Here is a 23,092-nt window from a genome sequence, read left to right as displayed (position 1 = left end):
ACTGCTTTAGACTGTGGGAGGAAACCCACGTATGCACAGGCAGAACATGTGAAGATTGCAGAACAAGCAAATCTTCACACAGCCGACCAGAAGATTTAACCCTCGACCAATGCACTGAGCAAATTTAAAAATAAGGTACATTGTCATTGCTTTGAATTCAGAAAGGTGCTTGAGGATGAGACATGTAAAATCCCTCCAACTGGGACTGCTGAAGGTTGCCTCCTGTTGGGCACTGGTGAAATATCTTTACCAGTGCCCAACATCCAGGACGTCAGATGCCAGAAGAGCACTCTGATACCAGAATTATCCCTGAGATCTCATTGAGTCACTATCTAGAGCTACTGAACATAGATGAGTCCTGGAATGCTTTGTAAGTCGGCTGTTAACATTTTCACCATGACAGTCTAGGATGCCTGCACATGATCTCAAGCTCATATTTTGCCTAACAGTGCAATGCGATTCTCCTGCTACCAGTGCTCTAATTTCTACACTAGGGATAATATAAATAATGGTGGCTTCAAAACAGTGGCTCCCAGTATACCACAGGTCTGGGCTTGGAAATGCTGACCCTTGTTTCAATCACAAACAACATTTGAGCAAAACTACTTCAACAGCAAAAATCTAAACTATAATCCACAAGTCAGCAAACTAGACACAAGACAGCCATAAACACAGCCAGGGACAGGGCAAGACTATAGTAGAGGCCCATGCCCTCTGGCACAACAATTGCTCTGTTTATACAAGCATCAAATAGCTCCAGGCAGCAGCCCAGCTTCCATAACACATCTTTACATAAAGATGAAGAAATGAAGAAAAATAATTCTACACAGCTCAATACATGGTAAACTTAATATATACTCAGTTTATAATAACTACGTTTAGAATGTGATGACAAAGCCAAATGTTATCAAAAAGCTATTTAGAGCCACAGCTTTAAAGTTCCCTATTTCCTTCTACATAGTCCTGCTCTTTACTTATGTGAAAAGCACAAGTCATGAGAGGATGATGCAGTTTTTTTCTAGTGTTGGTTTCACTGACTTTTTCTAAGGTTATGAGGTAGAAATCAAGACCTTTAGGGAGTCACCGGGCTGACATGTGGCCCCAGCTTAGCGGCCCTTTTTAGCTCTGCTCGTCATGCTGCAGTCGCACATCTGCACATATATATCAAAGCCATGCACAAAAACATTCCTGAGAGCAAAGCAGGGGTGATTTGTGTGCCTTTCTCCTTCTTTTTTGATTAAAATTCATCTGTGATCTGACTGTTCGCTCAGCTAAAAGCTATACCTTTTAAATCAGTCATCCGTCCAGAACTTTGACCTGCACCACATTAAGACCAGCACTGACATCACAACTGTTTCCCCTCTCCCCGCCGAGTCTCATGCCTCTTTCATATATTTTCTCTTGTCCTCGACAGATGGACAACCTTGCAGCCAGAGATTTTTTAAGTGTTTAATAAATGTAATACAACCTATATAGTGTTGAAGAAAGGGCCCTAAACCAGAACCATGTGCGGGAAGTGGATGGCGGCCGTTAGGGGCCACAGCTAATGTGGTTCAACATGTGGACCGGGCCATGCTAGAAGGTTCACTTACATGTTGGACAGTTTATGACCTTCAGCGCTGTTCCCTCAAAATGTAGACAGCGTCCTTACATTACTATTCTCTAGTTTATAGCGTGATATTTTGTTTTTAAATGCACCTCTCCATGAGAGGAGAATAATAAAAGGATACAGGTGATGTTGGAATGCAGTGTCTTTCATGTTTTTATCTCACAGAGAAGAGGCACTGTGGTATTATGTTCAGAAAGGGGGTAATATATGAAAATGTTTGACTTATTGTCAAATTAAGGGGAAGAGTGTCATGACCCTGGTTGTTTATCTGCATGCCTCTGGTTGTTATTTCATTCAGCTCGGTCCTGACACTGCTAACCACAACAGACAGTGAAGTGCTCCTGAGAAGGAATGTGAGAAGTGATGCGACTGGATAAATCATAAACACTTGGAAGTTACCCAGCAGCTGTGCAGGGCAATTGCTCAAACTGAAGTATTATCAGATCTTGACCTGAGTTGTAAACAAAAATCAGCAGACTCCCAACGGTTTTTGCGGTTTTGTTTTTCTGTAACTTTGCCCCTGCTTAGAATCAAACATTTATGAGTATCTATCAAGCCAAACAAATCTAAGATGTGTTTCTTTGTGTTTTGTTTTGGGTGGGGTTTTTTTGCTATTGTATTTTAACCCGTCACTGGGTCAGTCATTGAGAACTCATGCTCTGCAGTCACATTTTGCACAATCCCACTTCCATCAAATGTCTAATAGGAGTGTGTCACTTGGATAAAAGCTTCTGTCACTGCTAATGCAATTTTATATTCTCGCTGGGAGACTTACTGAGCTCTCGCTCCCTCAGTACAGCAGCCAACATACTGAAAGAGCCGTCACACCAAGGACACCATCTGTTTGACCCGCTGCCCCTGGTAGAAACTTCGGGTCCATCATGTCACAGACGAACAGATTTAAGAACAGCTTCCACCCTCATGTGAGAACTGAACACTCCCAAACATTTAGTGACTGCACTTACATTTCTAAAAAACTGCACAGATGTGCCCATATCTCAACTGCTCGAGGATCCAGCAGTGCAATATCTCAGCTGGCATTCATTGCATTGCACAATTATTTATAGAATTATATTTATATAATTACTATCTGAAATTAGCTGATTTTTACATTGTGACTGGTGAATGTGGTGTGGATGCATTTACAGGTTTTGTGCTCCATTTCTGCTGATAGACTATAAAACAGGTTAGAAAAATAAAACAGACACTGTGTTCAGACAATAATCTTTGCCTTAGTTAAATCAAGTGAATTGACTACTATATACTCAAGAGTCTTTAGATAAAATTTACATTTTGCAAACCACAACTAGCCTGCTAATTTCTAGAAATATCCACAATGGTCTACAACTAAATGGAGTGGGATTTCATTTGTATCATGGATATGTGTTTACACACGTCTAAACTAGTTACACAAACACAACAAATAGTTTGATAAAGATGCATTATCCCCTCATAAGGGTACTCGTTAAGGTGCGTTCAGAAAATATACACAGGATGCTTTATAATATTACATTTATTATATTTTATATTTTGTAATTGTTTCTGAAAACTTAATATCCTAAATTACAGCAAAGGTTTTAAAGTTTCTAAAGCTAAATGAAATTCAAATAGGTTTTAGGATGAATATGTTAAAAAAGTGGCACAAAGCAAGTAGAATACATATTGTTATTATTTTAGCAGAGTGGATCATACCCGGCCTTACTAAAAAAAATCCTACAGCTAAAGGAATAATTTGAAGAGCTTTGTAGAGAAAACAAATCTGAAGGTGCACATCGACCTCTATAAAAGTAAATATTATATATGCTATATTTAAAAAAATATGTTTTATGTATAAATCCGTTTTAGGTGACACAAAAGCCTTTTTTCCGAGACTAAATGTGATATACAGGCTATGGCCAACATTTGGCCACTTCTAAATGCTTTAAAGCCACAGCTACAAAGAGACATTGTACTTTCATATTCACCTAATGGAACAGCTAATGTAAAACATGAGGGTGAGATCCACGAATGTATTAAATGCTATCTGACTCACATTTTTGTACAGCCTAATATTTCACTAAGCCTTAGCATTTCATTCAGAGATGTACTCTAGATAAGTGCAATAATCTCAGTTTGATGGATGGCCCAGCCGGAGCCTAGGGCCAGTGGTGTGTACATACTGCACTGGTTGCGGCAGAACGATAAAAACCCACACAGGCAGGTGTGTTTGGTTAAGATGCACTTGTCAAGTGGGGTGACAAGCATGTCTGTGTTCATTCAAGTGAACCCCTTATCGGTACCTCCATGTCCCACTCATGAGACAAAAGCACTTCCCATGTTTGTATGATTTACCTCTCAAGAAAATGCGCGAGCACACGCACGCTGTGCACACACATGCGCAACAATATCTCACAGAAAGTGTGTTTGCTAGAAATTTATACATATTTATATATCCTGTCATTGCTGCTTACCTGCACAGTATACCCACAACCCAGCACCAGTACCGAGTATGGAGAACATTCTTCGGTTATGCTGCATTGTTTTTGATTTTTAGCTTTTTCTTCGCCTTTGGATATTTAAGCAGCTTTCACTGAATTTTTTTATATTCCTTCACTTATCTAATTCCATTAGAACGCGCGAGCGAGCGCTATCACCTTATTTTGACAACTCAACTTTCACCGGGGTGAGCCGGAAGTGATGTCAGACTAGGAAGTAAATCTCGCCACTGGCCGTCAGCAGTGAGCAGTAATGGACTGCAACAACAACAGCAAGTTCAGCGAACATTAGTCGAAAGTGTCGCATGAGTGTGTTTGTGGGAAGAGTTTGTGCCGAGCTGAAGCGCTGAATGTCCATGTGGTGTTGGTGAAAATGACACCGAGGTAAGAAGCTGTGTGCTTGTGTGTGATGCTCTCTGTGTGCCCACCAGCTAGCCGCATAATGCTAACGTTGTCCTCCAGTCTTAACTGAATTTACCCCTAACAAAGCCTTACGAAAAGGTGACAATTTAATATTGCCTCGCATCATTTAATTGTTGTAATCAGTTTAATAATATTTACTTTTGACAAACCTGTGGAGAGACGCTCACTTAAAGGGGCATTGCATCTTAATGTGACTTACGTGGCTACTTACACCACTTCTTTCATGTATACCTGCGTCAATGCGTCATCTAGAGTTATCTAGAGCCACAGCCCATGACTGCTTTACTTGAATATGTGCACAGCTTCTTAATCACAGTCAAAACCTCTATTTTCAGTCTAAACTAATTTGAAAATAATACATGAAACGGTCGCTCCATATCCCACTGAGTGACTCACTAATTCAGTGACAATGACACCAAAATGTGTCACTAGATGAGATCATCAATATCTGCCTTGAACCTCCATCTTAGGGACATATATTTAAAGATATTGTGCAAATCATACAGTGCAAAATGTGATTTCTGCTTAGCCGTATTACTTCCAAAGTGGCTGCCATCAAATTATTAGCAGGCTGCCTGCTTTAATATTAGTTCTCTCTGTGTCTTCATAAGCCAGGCTTTCATTCTTGGCAAAAATAATGATGTTTTCCTGTTTCTTTCTGTTCTATTTTCTTGCAGATGACTCAGCAGTGGCTTGGACATCTGTGATCTGACAGAAGATGAGACTTGCTCAGTTTGTCAAACTTATGGTCCCCTGTAAAAAGTGCTGCTAAACGCTGATGTCAAACTATAGTGAATCATGATTGCTGCTTCTTGCATGTCGCACTCACTGAAAAAAATTGCTGCATAAATTATATTTGACTTTATTTTGAATGGATTTCAGTTAACAGTCAGTGCTTACAATGTCACTGGGCGAGCAGTCTCAAAAGTGGTTTCCAACCCATGTCCAAGCCACTGTTCTTCAAGCAACTGGTTTACAGGCCAAAGGCAAAAATGGCACCAATGATGCCTACACTATCATCCAGCTGGGCAAGGAGAAGTACTCAACATCAGTGGCGGAGAAGACCCTTAACCCTGTGTGGAGGGAAGAAGCCTCCTTTGAATTACCTGGCCTACTTTTGGAGGGCAACCCAGAAGTGTATGAACTCTGCCTCATAGTGATGCATCGCTCTTTGGTTGGGATGGACAAGTTTCTGGGTCAGAAGTGCATAAATCTTAATGAAATCTTTGATAACAAGGAGAGAAAGAAAACAGAGTAAGTATTAAAAAAAACTATAAAAGTCTATTAGATATCACAAAAATGTCACAATGGTTCTTTGAGAAGTTTTTTGGGGGCATAAGCACTACTGCAGTGAGCTCCAAGAATGATTATTATATCCTCGTTTTAATGTGCTAACAACCAGCACTTAAGAATGAGGTACTTATGTTATAACCATGTATTTTTGCTCTCTGATATTTATGGTATATATACTTTTTGGAAAATATAATTCCTTCAGATTTTCTGGGACAGAAATACTACTGTTAGCAGTTTTTGCAGTGATTGCAAGGTCAATAGTTTCCCTTTAAGAGAAGACCTGGGGCGGTTTCAACACTAACAAACATCATGGGACATACAGCATGTTTTTATATAGTATAGTTCTTAGACATTAGCATCACATGTACATTATTCAGGGTCTTTAGTCTGTAGTGTCTTGTTGGTATAGAGACAGACCTTTGAGAGGAAGTGGAAAATATTTCCACAGCCTTTCCAGTCATAAGTGGATTACACCATGAGCTAAGTCAGTTGTTATTTGTCACATTTGCCACAAGTATTACTGCCATAGTAGACTTCACAAATGTGCTGTCTTTTGCGTGTTATTTTCTGCACTGTGGTCTCAATTAAGGTCATGACCCAACCCTGTTGCTCCACATGATTTAAATACCATTGCGTTGCCCTTTATTTTCTTTGTGCACTTGGTTTAGAAATACACTTTATTAGATACACAAGTTTTAATGTTAAGAGCAGAGTAAATGAAATGCTCTAACAGAAGTACTTCACTTTAAAATTATTTAGCACACCAGTGACACACTTTCATGCTCAGTTAGCAAGGACATGTTGGTTGTACTTTTTTTTTTCCATCTTCGTGACACTGTATTGTTTGAGGCTTAGCAATGGATTGGCCTACGCTGCAGAGGGATTATTTTAGAGTAATTACTGACACCAGTTGACCTAACTGAAACTAGTGGAGCTGGACAAACATGTCTTGTTAGCCACTCCTATACTCCATTTTTTTGTTTTTGTTTTTTCAGAGGTGTGAATGAAAGCTGGTCTCTCCTTCAGAGCCAAAGACACCTGGGATTAAATCTTGGCTTGTTTCTGTACAGTTTAGTTTCCCTCGTGTTAAAATCTGGCCTCTATGCATTGTGCCTTTCTTGGCACAAAATACATTCCAGTTTGGAAACAGATATTTATCTATGCCAATATATTGGTGGACAATAGTGGGCGTCTCCCTGAGTCATAATTGGGTGACTTGTTAAGGCTGCTTGGTTACCTTCAAGTAAAGCCATGCCAGAATAAGGTTTGTCCTCTTTAAAGTTACTGAAAAAAGATTTGAGGAGAGAGATCGATGTATAGATGTAGATTCAAATAAACTAACACAGTGTTAACCATCAGAGCTTGGAGAGACTCTGCTGTATTTGGCTAAACTTTGGTTGATGAGCCTCACAAGTCCACCATACACACACACACACACACACACACACACACACACACACACACACACACACACACACACACACACACACATTTCTTAACCCTACATTAAGCAAACAGGAACTGCGAAACCAAATTGGATCTGGTGTTAATTAGCTCACTGCACGTTTCGGGGGGGAAAGGACATTAGCTGACTTCCTCTTTGCCCATCAATTGGGAGAATCACAATATGTTATAATCAGTGTGAACGGGTTTTATTTATTTAGGTGCCTCAACTGATGCACCTTGAGGCTGTGCACTTTTTCAGCAGTGGTTCTGTAACGGATATCGCCGTGTTGCTTGCTGGCCTAATACCTACGCCGCAGCCATACTTGACAATGATGCCAGGGCTCTCGATACTATATCCACACTCCACAGTGGGTCTCTGTTCACCACGGCCCATCCGCAGTGTTTTTGAACTGGCATATTGGGGAGGAGAGCCCGTACTGATATCTGAGAAGGCAGCCCATAATTATCGCACACCTGTGTTTGTTGATTGTGAGGAGTTTCCCAGCGGCTTGGACCGGAGTGGGAGGATTGTGGTTCCAAGCACAGGGAGGTTTATCTTGGCCTTGAGACACACGTGAGGTGCAGGCTCGGCCCCACGGCAGCGGCATGCTGTGGCTACTGATCAGGCGGAGCGCGGCGCGCAGCCTGGGAATTGGCCCCAACAAGGCTTTTCATGACTATGAGTGAGGCTTCTGGGATGCGAGCTAGACTGCTTAAAATAGTGTTCAGCAGCTGTGATTTCTTATAAAGCTAATACCAGCACTTTTTTTAAAAAATCAATTGAATTGATAACTCAAATTTCATGTCAGTCTGCAAGGAGTACTATAAATCTTCATTTAAATCTAGAAGAAAATATCAGTAATTGTAGTCAAGCAGATACACTTAAGCAAATATGTTTTTTTTTGACTTGGTTATACTGATAAAGCATCCCATTTTAGAATATATTCCATGTTTGTGGCAAAGGCAGTGAGAAAATATTGACGCTTGTTTCATCCTGATACTGGTTTCCTAATGGCCTCCTTCACAGGCCCTCTAACACAGAGGATGTGTCTCATTAGCATGTATGAACTGTTGTGTGCAAAGCCTGCGATGTGGCTTTGCAGTTTCCCAATTGCTTGTCGTTGCATTTCTGAACAAAGGCCAGATTTGTGCAAATGCCACTTTATTTCGCTCAGAGCGAAGGCATAAATCCCATTACTTCCAGTTGAAAAAAGCAGAGAGGTTAAACAAATAGGAGCCAAAAAAACAGCTTGAAATGGTCTGTATTATTCGGCAGCAGACAATTTATTTTTTTTAGGTTCAGTTTGCAAAGAATGTTTATCCTTTGAGTTATAAATTTGTGTTCTCATATGTGTCATAAAAAAGTTCAAATGATTTAAGCCCCTGCATTTGTGTGTCGCCTTTGGATTAGTCTTCTCAAATTAGCCTTTTCAGTAGTAGCCATAAAGATGTATGTAAAGCCCATTAGAAGGAATGAGGGCTATTTTTCCATTTGTCATATTGTTTGATCGTGTAAGGACTTTTACCACATTCTGACTTTGTATCCCTGTCTTGCTGAATTATGTTGCATTGCGTGTAATCAACTCAGAGGATTTTTATAAACCCTGCTCTTTTTATATAAATTGTCTCATTGAATTTGCTCAGCTTAAGCTTCCTGCACTCTCATTTTTAGCTGGTATTCCTTGGAGTCCAAGCCCGGGAAGAAGAGGAAAGAACGAGGTCGCATTCAAGTCAGCATTCAGTTCATGAGGAACAACATGACGGCCAGCATGTTTGACCTCTCCATGAAGGAAAAGCCCCGCTCACCTTTTTCCAAACTTAAGGACAAAGTGAAGGGTCGAAAACACGACAGCGGCTTTGGTGACGCTTCTTCAGCCATCTTGCCTCGGTCCGCCGTGTGTGATTCGGAGCCCACCCGTCAGTCTGGCGCACCAGAACGTCAATCCCAGCCTGAAACAAAAGTCAAGAGGCCGCTACTCGCTGGGGCCCATAAACTCTCTGCAGCGCATTCCATGTCAGATCTCATCGGGACCCACTTTCGACCCAAACTGGATTCCATGAACTCCATAGAAGAGAGTGGTGAGGACCAACGCTTCTGTTTTTCCACAGTAGTTTGTTACATTTGTCACTTTTTGGTTTGGTATACTTTTATTGCTGCTAGAGTGATCTCTGAAGAGGATTTTGATACTGTTTTAAAACCAGTTCTCATATTAACTGAAGCTGCCGATGCATTTTCGTTATTGTGTTTATAAGAACGGGGGACCCAGTCGACTGGGATCCAAAATATTTCAGTGAAGACTCAATCTTAAGTGTTAAAATTATAGAGAATAGTCAGAATGACACTGTGGTGCATTGTGGCATCCTGTCTGTCAGGACAATGTTTTAGTGTTTGTTTGTTACAAATATATGGCTCTTATAGTGTTAATCCACAATTTCATTGTACATGTACAATGAAAGTAAAGGGCTAGTCTATTTTATTATATCTTAAAATGAGATGTTGCAATTTCTAGAGGCCATCTGTAGACGTCTGTAAGAATGCTTGCTTGTATATAATCCTATTAAAAATATAAGGTACTGTAAGTCTCAACTCAATAAGATAGTAATGTAGGCCATTTATGTCAGTCTTTGACATTTTAGTCATTTTCTGTTTTTAAGCTGAAAATTTCCATCTCAACCAGTCTCCAATTTACCAGTTCTTTCTGCAAAGTTAGTGCAGCTGTAACTCATGCAAACAGTAGTTGTGATTCTTATAGTAAAGGCTGAGATGTTCACTAGAATCTGCTGTTAAAATGTAACATGTCAGAGTGAAAAATAAGTTTAGTGATAATAACAAAAAAAAGATATTTTTCTTTATTTTTGCTGAAAGAGGTTCAAACAGTAGAATACACGTAAACCTATGGGGAACCCCCCCCCCCCCCCCAAACAAACCTTTGTATTATTATCCGCACTTAGTTTTTAACTGTTGTGATCACACTGGTTCTTCTGGTTCTATATATTGACACACACATTTGGATTTGACCAGCTACTTATTTATGTTACTGCTTCACTTTTACCTTTAAATTCTTCTTTTGGGTTTTCAAGCCTGAATGAAAATCGTGGCTCACTTGCACACTTCTGCATCATTATATTTAAAAATATAATATCTATGATTTTAATCATGCTGGACTCCACAGATGCAATGTGGTCGTTTTGTGATAAAGCAGTAAAATTCTTATGTCTAAACTGATAATGAATTGAGTTCACCCAATCCCTTTTTAACAAAACACTAACACCCCCCCCCCACCCAAAAAAACCCCCATATTTTGTTTCTTATTACATTTCTAATTTATCTTGTAGGAAGTACAGGTGGCCCTCACAGGCGTTCCCAGAGTGAGGTGCCAGGCTTCCAGGACGACGAAGCACACGGTGACCCTTTCACTGATATCACTGACACCCTGCCACAGAAGTATGCCACGCTCCCACGCAACCGCAACCCATTTGAGGGGGAGCACGGGCAGCTGTGGGACCGACCAGAGCGGAAGGAGAAAAAGGAGAAGGTCAGCCTACTGGAACGCGTGACAGGAAAGAAGGAAGGCCGCAAGACCAGCAATGGGGGGCGTTCAGGGAGCTCTGGAGACCTGCGTTCCCCAAACCCCTTTAGTGGAGACTCGCAAGCAGACACTAACCCATTCAGCTCCAACTACAAAGCCAGGTTGTCCTGTTTTTGTTTGTATTTGTGGTTAAGTTAGCTTTATTGGCTATATTGGCATCATCACTTTATTTGACTTTTTCTTTTCTTGTCCCAGTCAGGAATAACAATCAAAAAAAGAAAAAACCCAGAAATTTACAAGAGAACACACTTAAAAACAAAATGTATGTTGTCTTATTAAAACAAAGACAAAGTCTGTGTTCGGCTCCTGCAGAGCAGTGATTGCAGCATGCTACTTGTGTCTTTTTCATCACAATCAAGGAATCTCAAAATCCCAAAACATCATCTTGGAATGCCAATGGAATAGTCACTGCTCCACAGGATATTTGCTTGACATTCCAGTAAAGTTCTCAATACCTTGTTGATTGAAATCTACTTTCTGATAGACCTTCTCTCGCTCTCTCTCTCATTATGTTGTCAAATATTATTTAAACATTTCCACTGAGCCAGTTACATCTTTTTCCTGTGTTACATAAAGAGTTGGTGAGCACTGTAGCTAAGTTCTGGTTTATCAGAGTGGAAGGTGTCATTAGTGGCTCTTTAGAGTGCCTGGGTTTGATAACAGAGCCCTCTGAGCTATAGTAATGAGATCCCCTGAAGAGATAGACCACCCAATTAACCACTTATCTCTGTAGGCACTAGTCCATCATCTTTACTGCTGCCTTTGTCATACACTAGCTCAGCGGTCATTTGTAATGTAGTGCATGGGTGAAAAAAGGTGTTTTCAAGTTTATTATTTATTCCCTGTTAATGTATTTATTATTGTTCTCCTAGTGCAGGACATGAGTACATCAGAGCTTCTATATTTGTAAAAGTCTGCTAAAATACAGAGTGCAATGCTTTAATGTAGGGCTGCTCAATTAATCGAATTTTAATCACGATTACGATCTGGGCTTTCAACGATCATTAAAAATGACTGAGCCGATTATTAGCCCCTCCCTCATTTATCCGCGACACCTTAAAGGCCGGTCCGTGAAAATATTGTGGGGCATAAACGGTCCGTGGCGCAAAAAAGGTTGGAGACCGCTGAGGACCCGAGGGAAGCTCGGAAAGCTAAGCAGAAGTTATTTGGAGAGTGACTGCCGTTGGTTGAAAAGAGAGTTTAAAAAAAAACTTCAGTGGTGTTGCACACTATTTTATATTATTTTTTTAAAGTCATTGTTAACCCTTTAAAGCCGGTCAGAGCAGCACGCTCCGTTTTGCGTAACTATTGTTAAATCCCTGTAGAACCTGAACCGTGTAAGCTAGCGCAATAATTTGTTTTGCATATGAAACCGGAGGAGTTGTACTTACATCTGATGCCATCAGCTTGTCCTCGGTCACGGTTTCCTTCCACATATAGCTTTGCAAAAATTGCATAAAAAGCGCTTGCAGGAACAAAAACATAATATTCCAGAAACATGTTTTGCCGATCCATCAGCTGTTCGTAACACTTCCCACAGTGAAATGATGCACATGCTGTTTTCTTTGCAAATTTGCATCATAGGATTGTTTTTTGTTTTTCCTGCAGTATATAAAAATTGCTGTATCTCCAAAATAAAACTATGAAGACACTCAAAATAAATTTCCTGTTGTTGTAAACTATTTTTTGCAACTTTTTTGTATTTAAAGTTTTGAGGGATAAACCTCTTAAATTTCTCCAAGTAGAAATATATGTAAACAAAACAAAAGCGATTTTCAAATTTTTTTGTAGTTTATTGCACTTTTTTGCAATTTATGTAATTACTATGGACTTAATGCATACATATTATTAAAATATGGGCTATAACAGTTGTATTGATGTATAGCAACTTGAAATGCTCCCACAAATGGCACTACAGCATGTAAAAAAATAATATAAGCTCTGGTGGACTTGGTTCTATAGTAGGTCTTAAAGGGTTAAATAAATATCGTCAAATAATCGTGATCTCAATTTCAGTGAAAATAATCGTGATTATCATTTTTGCCATAATCGAGCAGCCCTACTTTAATGTGATTACTAACTTTGCATTTGGTTGTTTTGCAGTGACAAAAAATTAACCGGACCCAACATCACCTTTGGCCAGAAGAAGAAGGACAAAAAAATAGTAAGAATATGTTTTAGAAAGTTATATAGTTTCATATTACCTGACTGGCTGAAAGTGTAGAGGGGAAAAAAAGGGAGAATAAGTGCAACAGTTACATTTGTGTACATTTTATATGTAATGCTGAGCAGATTTTGTTATTGAGGACTCTTAAGCAGCTGGTGACATTGATTTGTGAGACCCCTGAAAACTCAGACGTGCCATTCAACTAATTAGCAGCTGCACACATCGGTCATCATGTCCGATCTAATCATAGTTTGAAGTGGTGTGAAATTTCGGCCTGTAAGGTCAGTTGTAGTGATGTGCACAGATTGTTTAATTGCTGTTTGTTTGGGTTTTTTTACGACGCAGGGCACAGAAATACCTAAAGATATCATTTTTACCTCATTTGTAGATAAAGTTTTTAACTCTTTAGTAGTTGCTAGTTGTTCAGTAGTTAAAATTCGCAGACTGTTACACAGCAAAGCTGATATAGATGAAGGAGCAGGGGGAGCAATAGCCGAAGTGATGCCTAAATGAGAAGGAGAATGCTGATAATGGCTTTCCTCACCTTTCTTTGTGGGTGTTGAGGGCTGTCGGTATCCACACATGTGCCCCCGTGCATGCCGCTGTGCCTCGCAGAAATGGCAGCTCCCATTTCCTCTGCTTCAAGGCCTTAATTAACTACACGCAGGAGGGAGGGAGGGCAGTGAGAGATTTCAAAGGACTGAGCTTTTAGATTCTCAAAGCTGAGCTCATTAGAAACTGTAATGACACAACTGGAGAATGCCAAGTGTGCGCCTTATCTTCTCCTCACTACTGATCGCAGAAAAATGGTCATCATTACTTTGCCAGTTCATGGTCATTTCCAGGCCTTTGTCACCAACCACTAAAGCTCCTGATTATTATGCCGTGGGGGTGTGTGTATATATGTGTGTGTGTGTGTGTGTGTGTGCGCGTGTGAGAGGGAAAGGGAGTGTGTGCATGTATACACGCTTGTACGTGAAACCAGCATCCTTCCATATGGCTGTCTGCTCTCTTATTCCCTCTCAGATGGCTTAAGTGCAGTATCTTTCAGTGAGATGGCTTTTTTTGGGGGTAGGTGTGTTTGTGTGGGGAATAGGTTACCGAGCTCTGTTCCTGAAACCCTCCTTGCGTTGGACATTTAATCTCTGTGGCAAATATTTCATTTTGGTTTGTGTCGCCCCACAGTAGCCTCTATGCTGTTAGAAGCGATAAGATACCTGGTAAGCAGTCCTGCTCCAGCTCTTTCTGCATTGTCTTTACCCAGCAGTGAAGGCTTGAATGGTGCATGGGAGTGGAAGCTGATAAGTGTGGTATTTTAAACAGGGTGAAGGCTTTGCTGTTCTATCCGTTCAGGGGAGGATGCCCAGCACTGAAGCGATAAAGTGGTCCCTCATTAAAAACGATTACAGCTCCTCTCGTACCCGCGCAATATGATCTGCACATACTGTACCACCCTGCTCTGTCCAACTAGATTGTCCTCAAAGAGCAAAGCTGGGCTTGGGTTGCATTCGTATTTTGGCATTTATTAGCGTGACCTTTATTTGTAGAAATATGCAGCCTGGCATTTCCCCCTCAAAACAAAGATTAAATTGTTTTGGTAATCTTTATTGTTAAGTACTGGCAGATTATTTGGAGTTTTTGCCAGAGTCGTCTTGAATTAAAGAGTATGTGTTTTTAACACTAGAAAGCAAAGATAAAGATGTGCTGTAGTGTCAAAGCTAAGTCCTAATAGAGTAGTTAAGCTATAAGGGACCTTATAGGGTCCTTGTTTTTCACCTTTAGATAGGTTACTGTCCAAAAGTCATGTTCCTACTGGCATTATTTGATTTACTGAAAACAAGTAAATCAAACATACATGGAAATACAGTATAAGTTAAAACAGAATTTGTGCAATTCTAACAACCTTGAAAGTCAATTTTTGATATGACCACCTTTATTCTATAATTGTCTGAGGGAAGCTTTTTGCAAAAACCTTTCTGCATTCATAATTTTATCAGTTTTGACAGAGACTCCATCACCAGAAAGCATGAAGGAGCCTCCTTTAGTGGTTGCAGTAGACACTTACCTGTCTTCTGACCACTTCCATACATGTATATGACGATTACGACCAAAAACAATTCCAAATTTGGATTCCTCACTCCATAAGATCTGTTGCCACTGATTTTCAGGTCAGTTCCTGTGTAAATTGTATAATAACTTTCCTCAAGAATGACTTCTTGACAGCCACCTGTCCACTGAGACTGTTGTCTGAGGGGTCAGGTTCATCTTTCAAACTTGAATGAAACAATTGAGAATTGCCTCCAGCATCCGTTTCTGCATTTTGTTCTTCAAGGATCAAAAGAAAAACTTCCCTGTGGTCACACGTGTGATAGGCCAATATCAGCCAAACAGTAAATCTTCAGGCGCTAGTGTTAAATCAGAATGTTTATTACCGAATTCATTGACCAGGTCAGAGCTAAAACCCTAAAATCCTCAGTTAGCCTTTATTAGTAGCACAACAAAAGATAAACATGTGACTCTGTGCCAAACAGCCTAATTAGTCAGCAATGATGGAGCATAAAGACTTATTGGTGCCCCGATCGTCAAAGATTTAAGCGCCCTTTTACAAAACATATGTATGCACAACATGGTCATGATCATTTCTTTGTTTTCCACTTTCAGGAGGTGACACAGGAAAGCGTGGCTGCCTATAGCAACTTGTCTTTTGAAGAGGTTGTGCAGGAACTCATCAAACAGAAAGAAGTGGTGAAAAAGAAAGATGCCCACATCAGGGAACTGGAGAATTACATTGATAACCTGCTGGTACGCGTCATGGAGGAGACACCGAGTATTCTACGGACACCCTATGAGCCAAAAAAGAAGGCGGGCAAACTTTCCAAAAAGTAGAAAAAATGACCCACGATGAAAAGGTACTAATGAAGGTTTAGCAATAGCTCACGAATCGTTATCAGGTGTTAAAGTGAGTGGGAACAAATAGAACTGATCAATTATTGAGTTACTATTCAGTGGTTAGTTTTTCTAGGCTTTTTTATTTTTTTTAATATGTAGGTCATACAGGTTTTGGCCTTGTTTGGCATTCTCATAATTCCGTGTTATAATTTTGCTCATGATTACTTCTTGGAGTGTATTCTTAGGTACTTAAACAGGAGACATTCAGCTTATTGAAGGCACATCAAATCTTTTCACGCCAACTATTAGAGCTGGGCGATATGAGATTTTTTCATATCACGATATGTTTTTTTCGTTTCAGGCGATAACGATATCTATCACGATATAAGCCAAATAACTATATTTGTAAGATTTAAATGTGCCGTTGCTCACAAGTAAAATGTGAAATAATCAGCAGCTTGTTTTTATTTAAATATTTATTTCCCATAATAAGTTCAACAGGGTAGATGTACTTAAGGAACATGAGACTTTTTCAGATAAATAAAGGCAAATATTGCAAACTACACAAAAGGCAGCCGCTAAAGCGTTTAAGTTTCAAAATAGAACAAACAAAACAGACTAAATTGTCAATTCCACTTAGAAACAAAATATTAATTCTAAAAATAAATCTTAGTTTGTTTTACAGAAGAACAGACAAAACTGACTAACTTTTGTCAATATCAAATAAACTGAGAACTAAAAGGAAATTCTCAATCTCTCCTTGTTGTATAGCTGAGCTTTTCAAACAGTTTTAACAGTTACTTTAGTCTGACAAAAGCCAAATGACGAATTAGCGCTTCCAGTCAGAGACTGAGGCTACGTCCACACGTACACGGGTATTTTTGAAAACTGAGATTTTCCGTTTTCGTTTTAAAAAATAATCCCGTCCACACATAAAGGCAGAAATGAAGGAAAACGCTGCTATGAACATGCCAAAGCAGCAGGTGGCGCTAGATTCCTAACCGTGCAGAAATGTTGGCCAATCAGAAGTCTAGAAGCCTCGGTGGGAAAAAGTAAACAAAGCTGGGGCATAGAAGCAGAACCGAGTCGTATGTGTGGAGGGACAGTAACTGTGTGTATATGTAAGCATTTAAACACTGCAGAGAGTAGAATTAACAGTATTGTAGAAATTCATTTCACCGAAACAATAACGTGGCGCACAGTGTGACGCATGCACCAGTTTATTGTATTTCCAGACTTGTTTTCGGCACAATTTACAGTGCACGCTACTCTGTTTTTTGTCAGACTTGAAATAGCCGAAACACCTTCACACTAAGGAACTTCTTTGGCTCTTCCATTCGACAATCTCTCCGGCATTGGAACCATCATCTGTTTTCTCTTCGGTCACGCTCGGTTGATTTTTCTAGTCGGCACACTCATTTCCTCCATTACGCGCTGGCTCCATTACCCGCTGGCTGTTTCCCAAACAAACACACGTGCGGCTTGGCACTTGTGCTGTACGTAACAAGCCACGCGACGTGACGCTGCGGCTGTGATTGGTTCGGCTCTGCGCTACTTAATTTGGATTGGCTGACCTTTTTTTTTTTTTTTTTTTTCTTTGAGGACAAGAGCGGCGAGGTCTATCGCGATAGCTTAATTTCTCTATCGAGTAAAAGTTATATCGCGATACATATCGTTATCGTTCTATCGCCCAGCTCTACCAACTATGTTTAGCTGTACTGTACTTGTAAACCAACAGAGGTCTGTTGCACACACAGTTGCCATCAGCTGCTGAGAAGCTCTTACAGTGCAAATGCTGCCAAATTCGTGTTTACCAGATGCTGTAGTCACAGTTATGTGCTGTTTGCTGAGAGATGGTCTACAGGTTTATAAGATGAAGCTGTAGGTACTGCGTTACAATCAAGTGCAAGTCCAAAACTTGCCACTTAAACTGCGGTGCATGTCACGGCATCAGCTTTTTGTCCCCAGCCTGCCTCGTGGTGCAGATGTGGACACATTCAGCTTTAGTGATTGATGGATTTTCTTAGAAACACGGGAAGATAGTTGTAAGAATTTGCTGACAGGTCCTGGAAGCCTGGTTTGTCTCTAGCTTCCTGAGGTGTGCATTATTTTTCTCCTCAAGAACAAATGCACATTCCTTTTATCAGTTACTGATATTTTATTTTTTACTCTTATTGTGATGACTATCATTTAATTTTCTTTGACCAAGGCTCTTAAAGTTGGAGGTGATAATTTTTACTTTAAGTGCAATAATCATATTAAAGGTAATGCTTTATATTCTGCTGGTAATGGTCTTGTTTACATTTTAATCGCATGTTGGAGTAAAACTCCTCTCTTTATGTTGATTTGATAAAAAAGCTTGGAGTTCTTTGTTACTGATTGAACAGCCTTCCTCTTTTTCATACTTTTTATTTTTGCTCAAGATTGTGTTAATGCTACCATCTGCACATGTGGGTATATACTCAGTCATTTTTACGTATCCATTTTTTAAAGCTCAATGGGTTTGTAGGGTACCTGATGTTAAAAGCGACACTGTATTCCCATACCCCCCTCCCACGACCTATCCTATTGTGAAAAAACTGTAACTAAAACAAAAATTCATGCATATGTAATTCCTATTTTAGGCTCAAATTCACTATGTACTCTGTGTCTTACCACTTTATGGGGTGCTAATGAGAATTCACTAATAATTTTCAGGGTAAATAACCAGTCATTGCCATTTAGATAACATGTTAACCATAAGAAGCTAACTGTTCTCATTTCACTTTAAGGGTTAGGGTTTCTATGTTAAACCATGCTCCTTAATTTTAATTTATCCGTGTGTCCTAACCAAATGCTACAGCTACAGGGCAGCTGCTGGTACTTAAGTAAGGTTGTTCTTGGATAAAGCCACTTTTATGTGTGATTGTGCCATAGACTGTAGAAAAATGGATGGATATAGCCACTGTGGTGTCACTTAGAGCTTTTGGCTTGTGGAAACCCCCATTCTGAGACTTCAGCTCCAGCTGTTTAGCCATCTCTGAAGCCAAACTTGGTGATCAAAGGGCATCATATGCTAACAAATTGATAAATCATAGGGTTAAGTTTAAAAAAAAAAAGTTTTTTAAAAATGCCACACTTCATTTAACAGGCTTGAAGTTGGTAATTAAAACATTAGAAACATTTTTCTAATGATATAATGATCTCCTGCTGGTCATTGGAAAACAAAAAATGGTGGCTGGCTTTGATTTTAGACCCAGGGCAAAATTTTTCTGTTTTATACAGTCTATGGCTGTGCAACCTGTAGTATAGTCATTTAGTGATGGTTAGGGTTACATCTATAATTGTTTATTTCAGCTGTATTTACAGTGTTAAACATGTTTAATAGTCACATAACTGTCATTTACTCATCGTTGCCATGTTTAACAAAATATCAAACATCTGCATCAGGCGATGTTTGATATATGAGGCCATGAGGAGGATCCATCTTATCCTGTTTAGTGGTTTTTGTACTATTTATGAGTTTTTAATTGTTTTGCAGTCCTGGAAATATTTGACCTTTACACTGTATGATACCAAATCCCATATGAGGCAAACTGCTACACTAGATCTGTGGAATTTCAACACAAACACAATTTACATTTTCATGAACATTACATCAGTCAAACACATTTTTTGGCATGCAAAAGTTATTACTGTCTTTCTGCTGTGGAAGTGGTTATTTTATCGGATGTTGTGCAAACGTAAGGCCAAAACCTCCTGTTACTGAATGTCTTGCGGGCGACTTTGAAATACTTAAGTCCGAAATGTATGTATACGGTACACTAACAAGGTGATCGATCCTTGCTTGCCTTTAAAGTATTTGGAGTATCCAAAGAGAACATTTCATAGGTGTGTTTTTATTCTATTGTTTCTTTTTTTTAATCCCATTTCTTTTTACCCAGACACATTATGGACAAGAAGTTACTGCTAATATTTTCTGTCTGATGATGTGACAAAGGCGTCGGGTTTATTTCTTTGTATTGAAAATGGTTATCTGATGTTTTATCTGTATGTTTTTTTGCAATGGTAACAGTGTTTGAATTAGCTTTTTGGAATCATGAGTGCTTTGTGGCTAAGAATCTGCTTTCCATGATGGACAAGCTTTCCTTCCAAGATTGCCTTCCAACTTTAGCTGAAGTGTTAATCCTGGGCTCGTATGTTTTAGGCTTTACTAACCACTTTAACCGGCCTGTATTGGTGGGCTGCCAGGTGTTCATTGATCTTTTCAAGCTCTTACAAATTCTATTGTACATTTTGTATAGTCGCTCGCAATGTTTCTTCAAGCGCTTTTGAGTTTATACACATTTTGTAAAATGTTTGAAATTGTGCTTCCTGGGGAAGGTGTTATTTTACTTGAGTTCCAAAAAGCGATTCACTTTCATCATTTATTTCACATGCTTGGGAGCGGTGTTCGGGTGATTAACTCTCAAGTCTATAATGTGGTCCTGTGTTCAGACGATTAACTAACAAAAATATATTTTCTCAGATTATATTTAATGTCAGTACATTTGTACCCTCAGGTTGTTTCGTTCAAATGAAAACTGGGGGTGACTAGTTCAAATTAATTGATTCTGGTTGTCAGTTTGTCTTTTAGCTTGATTGATACATTTGCTTTATGCTTTAACATAATTTGGTGCTTTGGTAGATGTCATACGAAAACACAAATCTAAATGAAAAGCATTTTGAATTTATGTTTGACAACAACGGTGCAAAGGGATATTTTGCACCCAAAAAAAGGAAAGATCTGCATCTACATTCCTTGGCTCTTTGCATAATGTTTCTCATACAATAAATCTGAATATGCAAAGCACTTAAAATGCTTGAAGATAAAATAGCCCCCCACCATAATTTAAGTTTATTAATTGTGTATATGCATCAGTGTACACCTTAAATGTGTTGAAGGTAAATCTCCGCACTGTTCCAACAAATAGTGCAAATACACTGGGATTTTTTTTTTGTCCTTTTTGATGAAAATGACATAAAGCTCCAGTTGGGGATCTGACAATCCTCCTCCTGGTAGTCTTTTACTGATAATATGATGCTGCTTGCCATAGGCCACATACAGCTGCCAGACACTAAGACTTAAGCTGCAGCTAAATCCCCTGACGGTGCTTGTAATGTGGCACACAGTTTTGAAGGAAATGATGACTGCGTTTATAAAAGATCTCGCTATTTAGCAAAGCGTCATCGAGTTTAGAGGAGTGAATGGCGTCTCCTGCACAGGGGCCAACACAATGAAACATGAGTGGCTCCAACATGATGGAGACCTAAAATTACTTTTTTGATGTAAACATGTTGGGTCTACTTCTGTCTGTGTGTATGTGTGTGTGATTGGTCTCACAGTTCATTCAGACTTTCTAATGTTACGAATCAATGAAATGGATGTTTGAATTCTTGTCATTCCTGCATGTCGACCACATGTTTTGATTATGTCTCACTTACACACACAGGTAGGGCTGCCACGATTAGTCGACTAGTCACGATTACATCGACTATCAAAATCGTCGACGACTGATTTAATAGCCGACGCGTCGTTTGAAGCTTTGTAAGGTCACAAAAGACGCAGGAATGAGTAGTAGGATTTAAGAGTGTAATAACGGACTGAAACAGAAGATGGCAGCACTGCATGTACAAGGATGCCAGCTGCCGTTAAACCCGAAGAAGAAGAAGCTGTGTCCCAGAATTTATAGCGCAGCCCAGCTCAGTTTACAACAATGGCGGCAGCTAGTTAGTTTTAATATTATTCTTTCTGGGTCACAAAATAAACGTTTAACATATTTTCAGGCGAGAATGTAGCTGTGTAAACCTCAAATATCTGCTCAGTTTATCAAGACACCACATATTTCCAAAAGCGCTCCCACGTTTTCGGAGACGTCTGTTACCCACTAGCTCGATAGCTAGCCGGTGGGCAAGGCTCACTAGAGCCCGTGAGAGCACCGGACTCCCTGCAAATCGTTTTCAAACCAACTGCAGTCTTTCGCTACTCAGGTTAAATATATATAAGTCACTTAGATAACTTCAAAATGTTATTGTTTGGCTTTTTTAGTATTTTATTTGTTCCTGAGTAAAACGGTTTGGCTGAGATTAGTTATAGTTTTTACACAGCTGAATAAACATCAAGACGACAGCTGATTATCAGAAGTGTGAGATGCTCGAGAATATACTCCGGTTTCCTGTTATAGTTTAGATAGCAAGGAGTTTACTAAACTTCACCGAAGCAATCTGCAAATTTCATTAAAATTTAATAAACTATCATCTTGTCTTTATTTTTAGTTAGCAGATACCTTAAACACTTAAAGCTGTAAGCTAATGATAGTTATATAAGAGCAGACGCATGCTGGTGCAATAAGCTGTACGTTTTACGTCCAATGGATGCATGATCTGATTAGTCGACTAAGATGACTAGTCGACTATCAAAATAATCGTTTGTGGCAGCCCTACACACAAGCCAACTTGTATAGCTTTTACTCATCTAGAAACCTTTGATCCACTTGATCGGGTTCTAGTGGGTTCATTTTGATCAAACCTCATCACATGACCATGTTGTAATCTATTTAAGTCAAAACTGTATAGTTAACAAATGTGAAGGTAGATCAACTTTTTGTGTTTAATCTTTACACTTTAGCAAATATGCAAAACTTTCCTGGATGTTTGGGGATACGAATGTATGTTGTTTTTTTTCTATTATTATTCTTATAATTATTGTAGTTATACATTGTGGTGTAGAAAATGTATGTATTATAACAGTGTAATGCTGTTAATGGTGACTGTATGTAAAGTGCCAACAAAAGCACTTCATAAGAATTTGGTGATGCAGTTTAATGTGCACCAATTCTCCATGTGCTACAGTTTGTAACACGAACTTTTAGATATTACCATGACTATTATAATTAAATCCCAAGGTTTCACTGGATGTAGCTTGAAAGGCACAGGTACGATTGTTTTAGTCCTTTTCAATAAAGTTACAGTAAGGAAAACTGGTGACTTGCTTAATTTTTTTTTTTTTTTTTTTTTTTGAGTCGCATCAAAAGCCCGTAATGGTGAATAAATTAGGATTTTATGTGTTGTGAGTCTCTTTTGCAGTAGATCTGTTTAATCCATCAGTGCAGCTCAAATCTGATGCAAATCTTCCATAAAGTGGATCGCTGTCTCTTCCATTTGACACCTGTTCTGTGGATAA

At 39.3% G+C, this 23,092-nt stretch overlaps 1 protein-coding gene across 1 annotated transcript; it reads left to right on the top strand.

The window, feature by feature from the left end:
• Positions 1 to 4,311: 4,311 nt before the first annotated feature.
• Positions 4,312 to 23,092, top strand: rab11fip2 (RAB11 family interacting protein 2 (class I)). The gene is made up of 6 exons (XM_086258467.1): positions 4,312 to 4,467; positions 5,184 to 5,760; positions 8,918 to 9,324; positions 10,582 to 10,936; positions 12,939 to 12,999; positions 15,664 to 23,092. Exons 2-6 carry the CDS (start codon positions 5,408 to 5,410, stop codon positions 15,886 to 15,888), a joined length of 1,401 nt encoding a protein of 466 aa, XP_086114593.1. The 5' UTR covers positions 4,312 to 4,467; positions 5,184 to 5,407; the 3' UTR covers positions 15,889 to 23,092.

This window comes from Aulonocara sp. 'chitande type north' Nkhata Bay, linkage group LG13, assembly GCF_057382095.1.
Source record: "Aulonocara sp. 'chitande type north' Nkhata Bay isolate Kocher_YH1m ecotype deep benthic linkage group LG13, A_spYH_male_GT1.1, whole genome shotgun sequence".
In the NCBI taxonomy this organism is placed as follows: domain Eukaryota; kingdom Metazoa; phylum Chordata; class Actinopteri; order Cichliformes; family Cichlidae; genus Aulonocara; species Aulonocara sp. 'chitande type north' Nkhata Bay.
Note: the sequence above shows the minus strand (reverse complement) of the source record. Positions and strands in the feature narration are given on the sequence as shown.

Excerpts from the sequence above, each read along its gene's own strand:
- rab11fip2 (XM_086258467.1), top strand. The coding sequence starts at position 5,408 with ATGTCACTGGGCGAGCAGTCTCAAAAGTGGTTTCCAACCCATGTCCAA. Across the intron at positions 10,937-12,938 it reads AGCTCCAACTACAAAGCCAG|TGACAAAAAATTAACCGGAC; the intron begins GTTGTCCTGTTT and ends GTTGTTTTGCAG. Across the intron at positions 13,000-15,663 it reads AGAAGAAGGACAAAAAAATA|GAGGTGACACAGGAAAGCGT; the intron begins GTAAGAATATGT and ends TTCCACTTTCAG.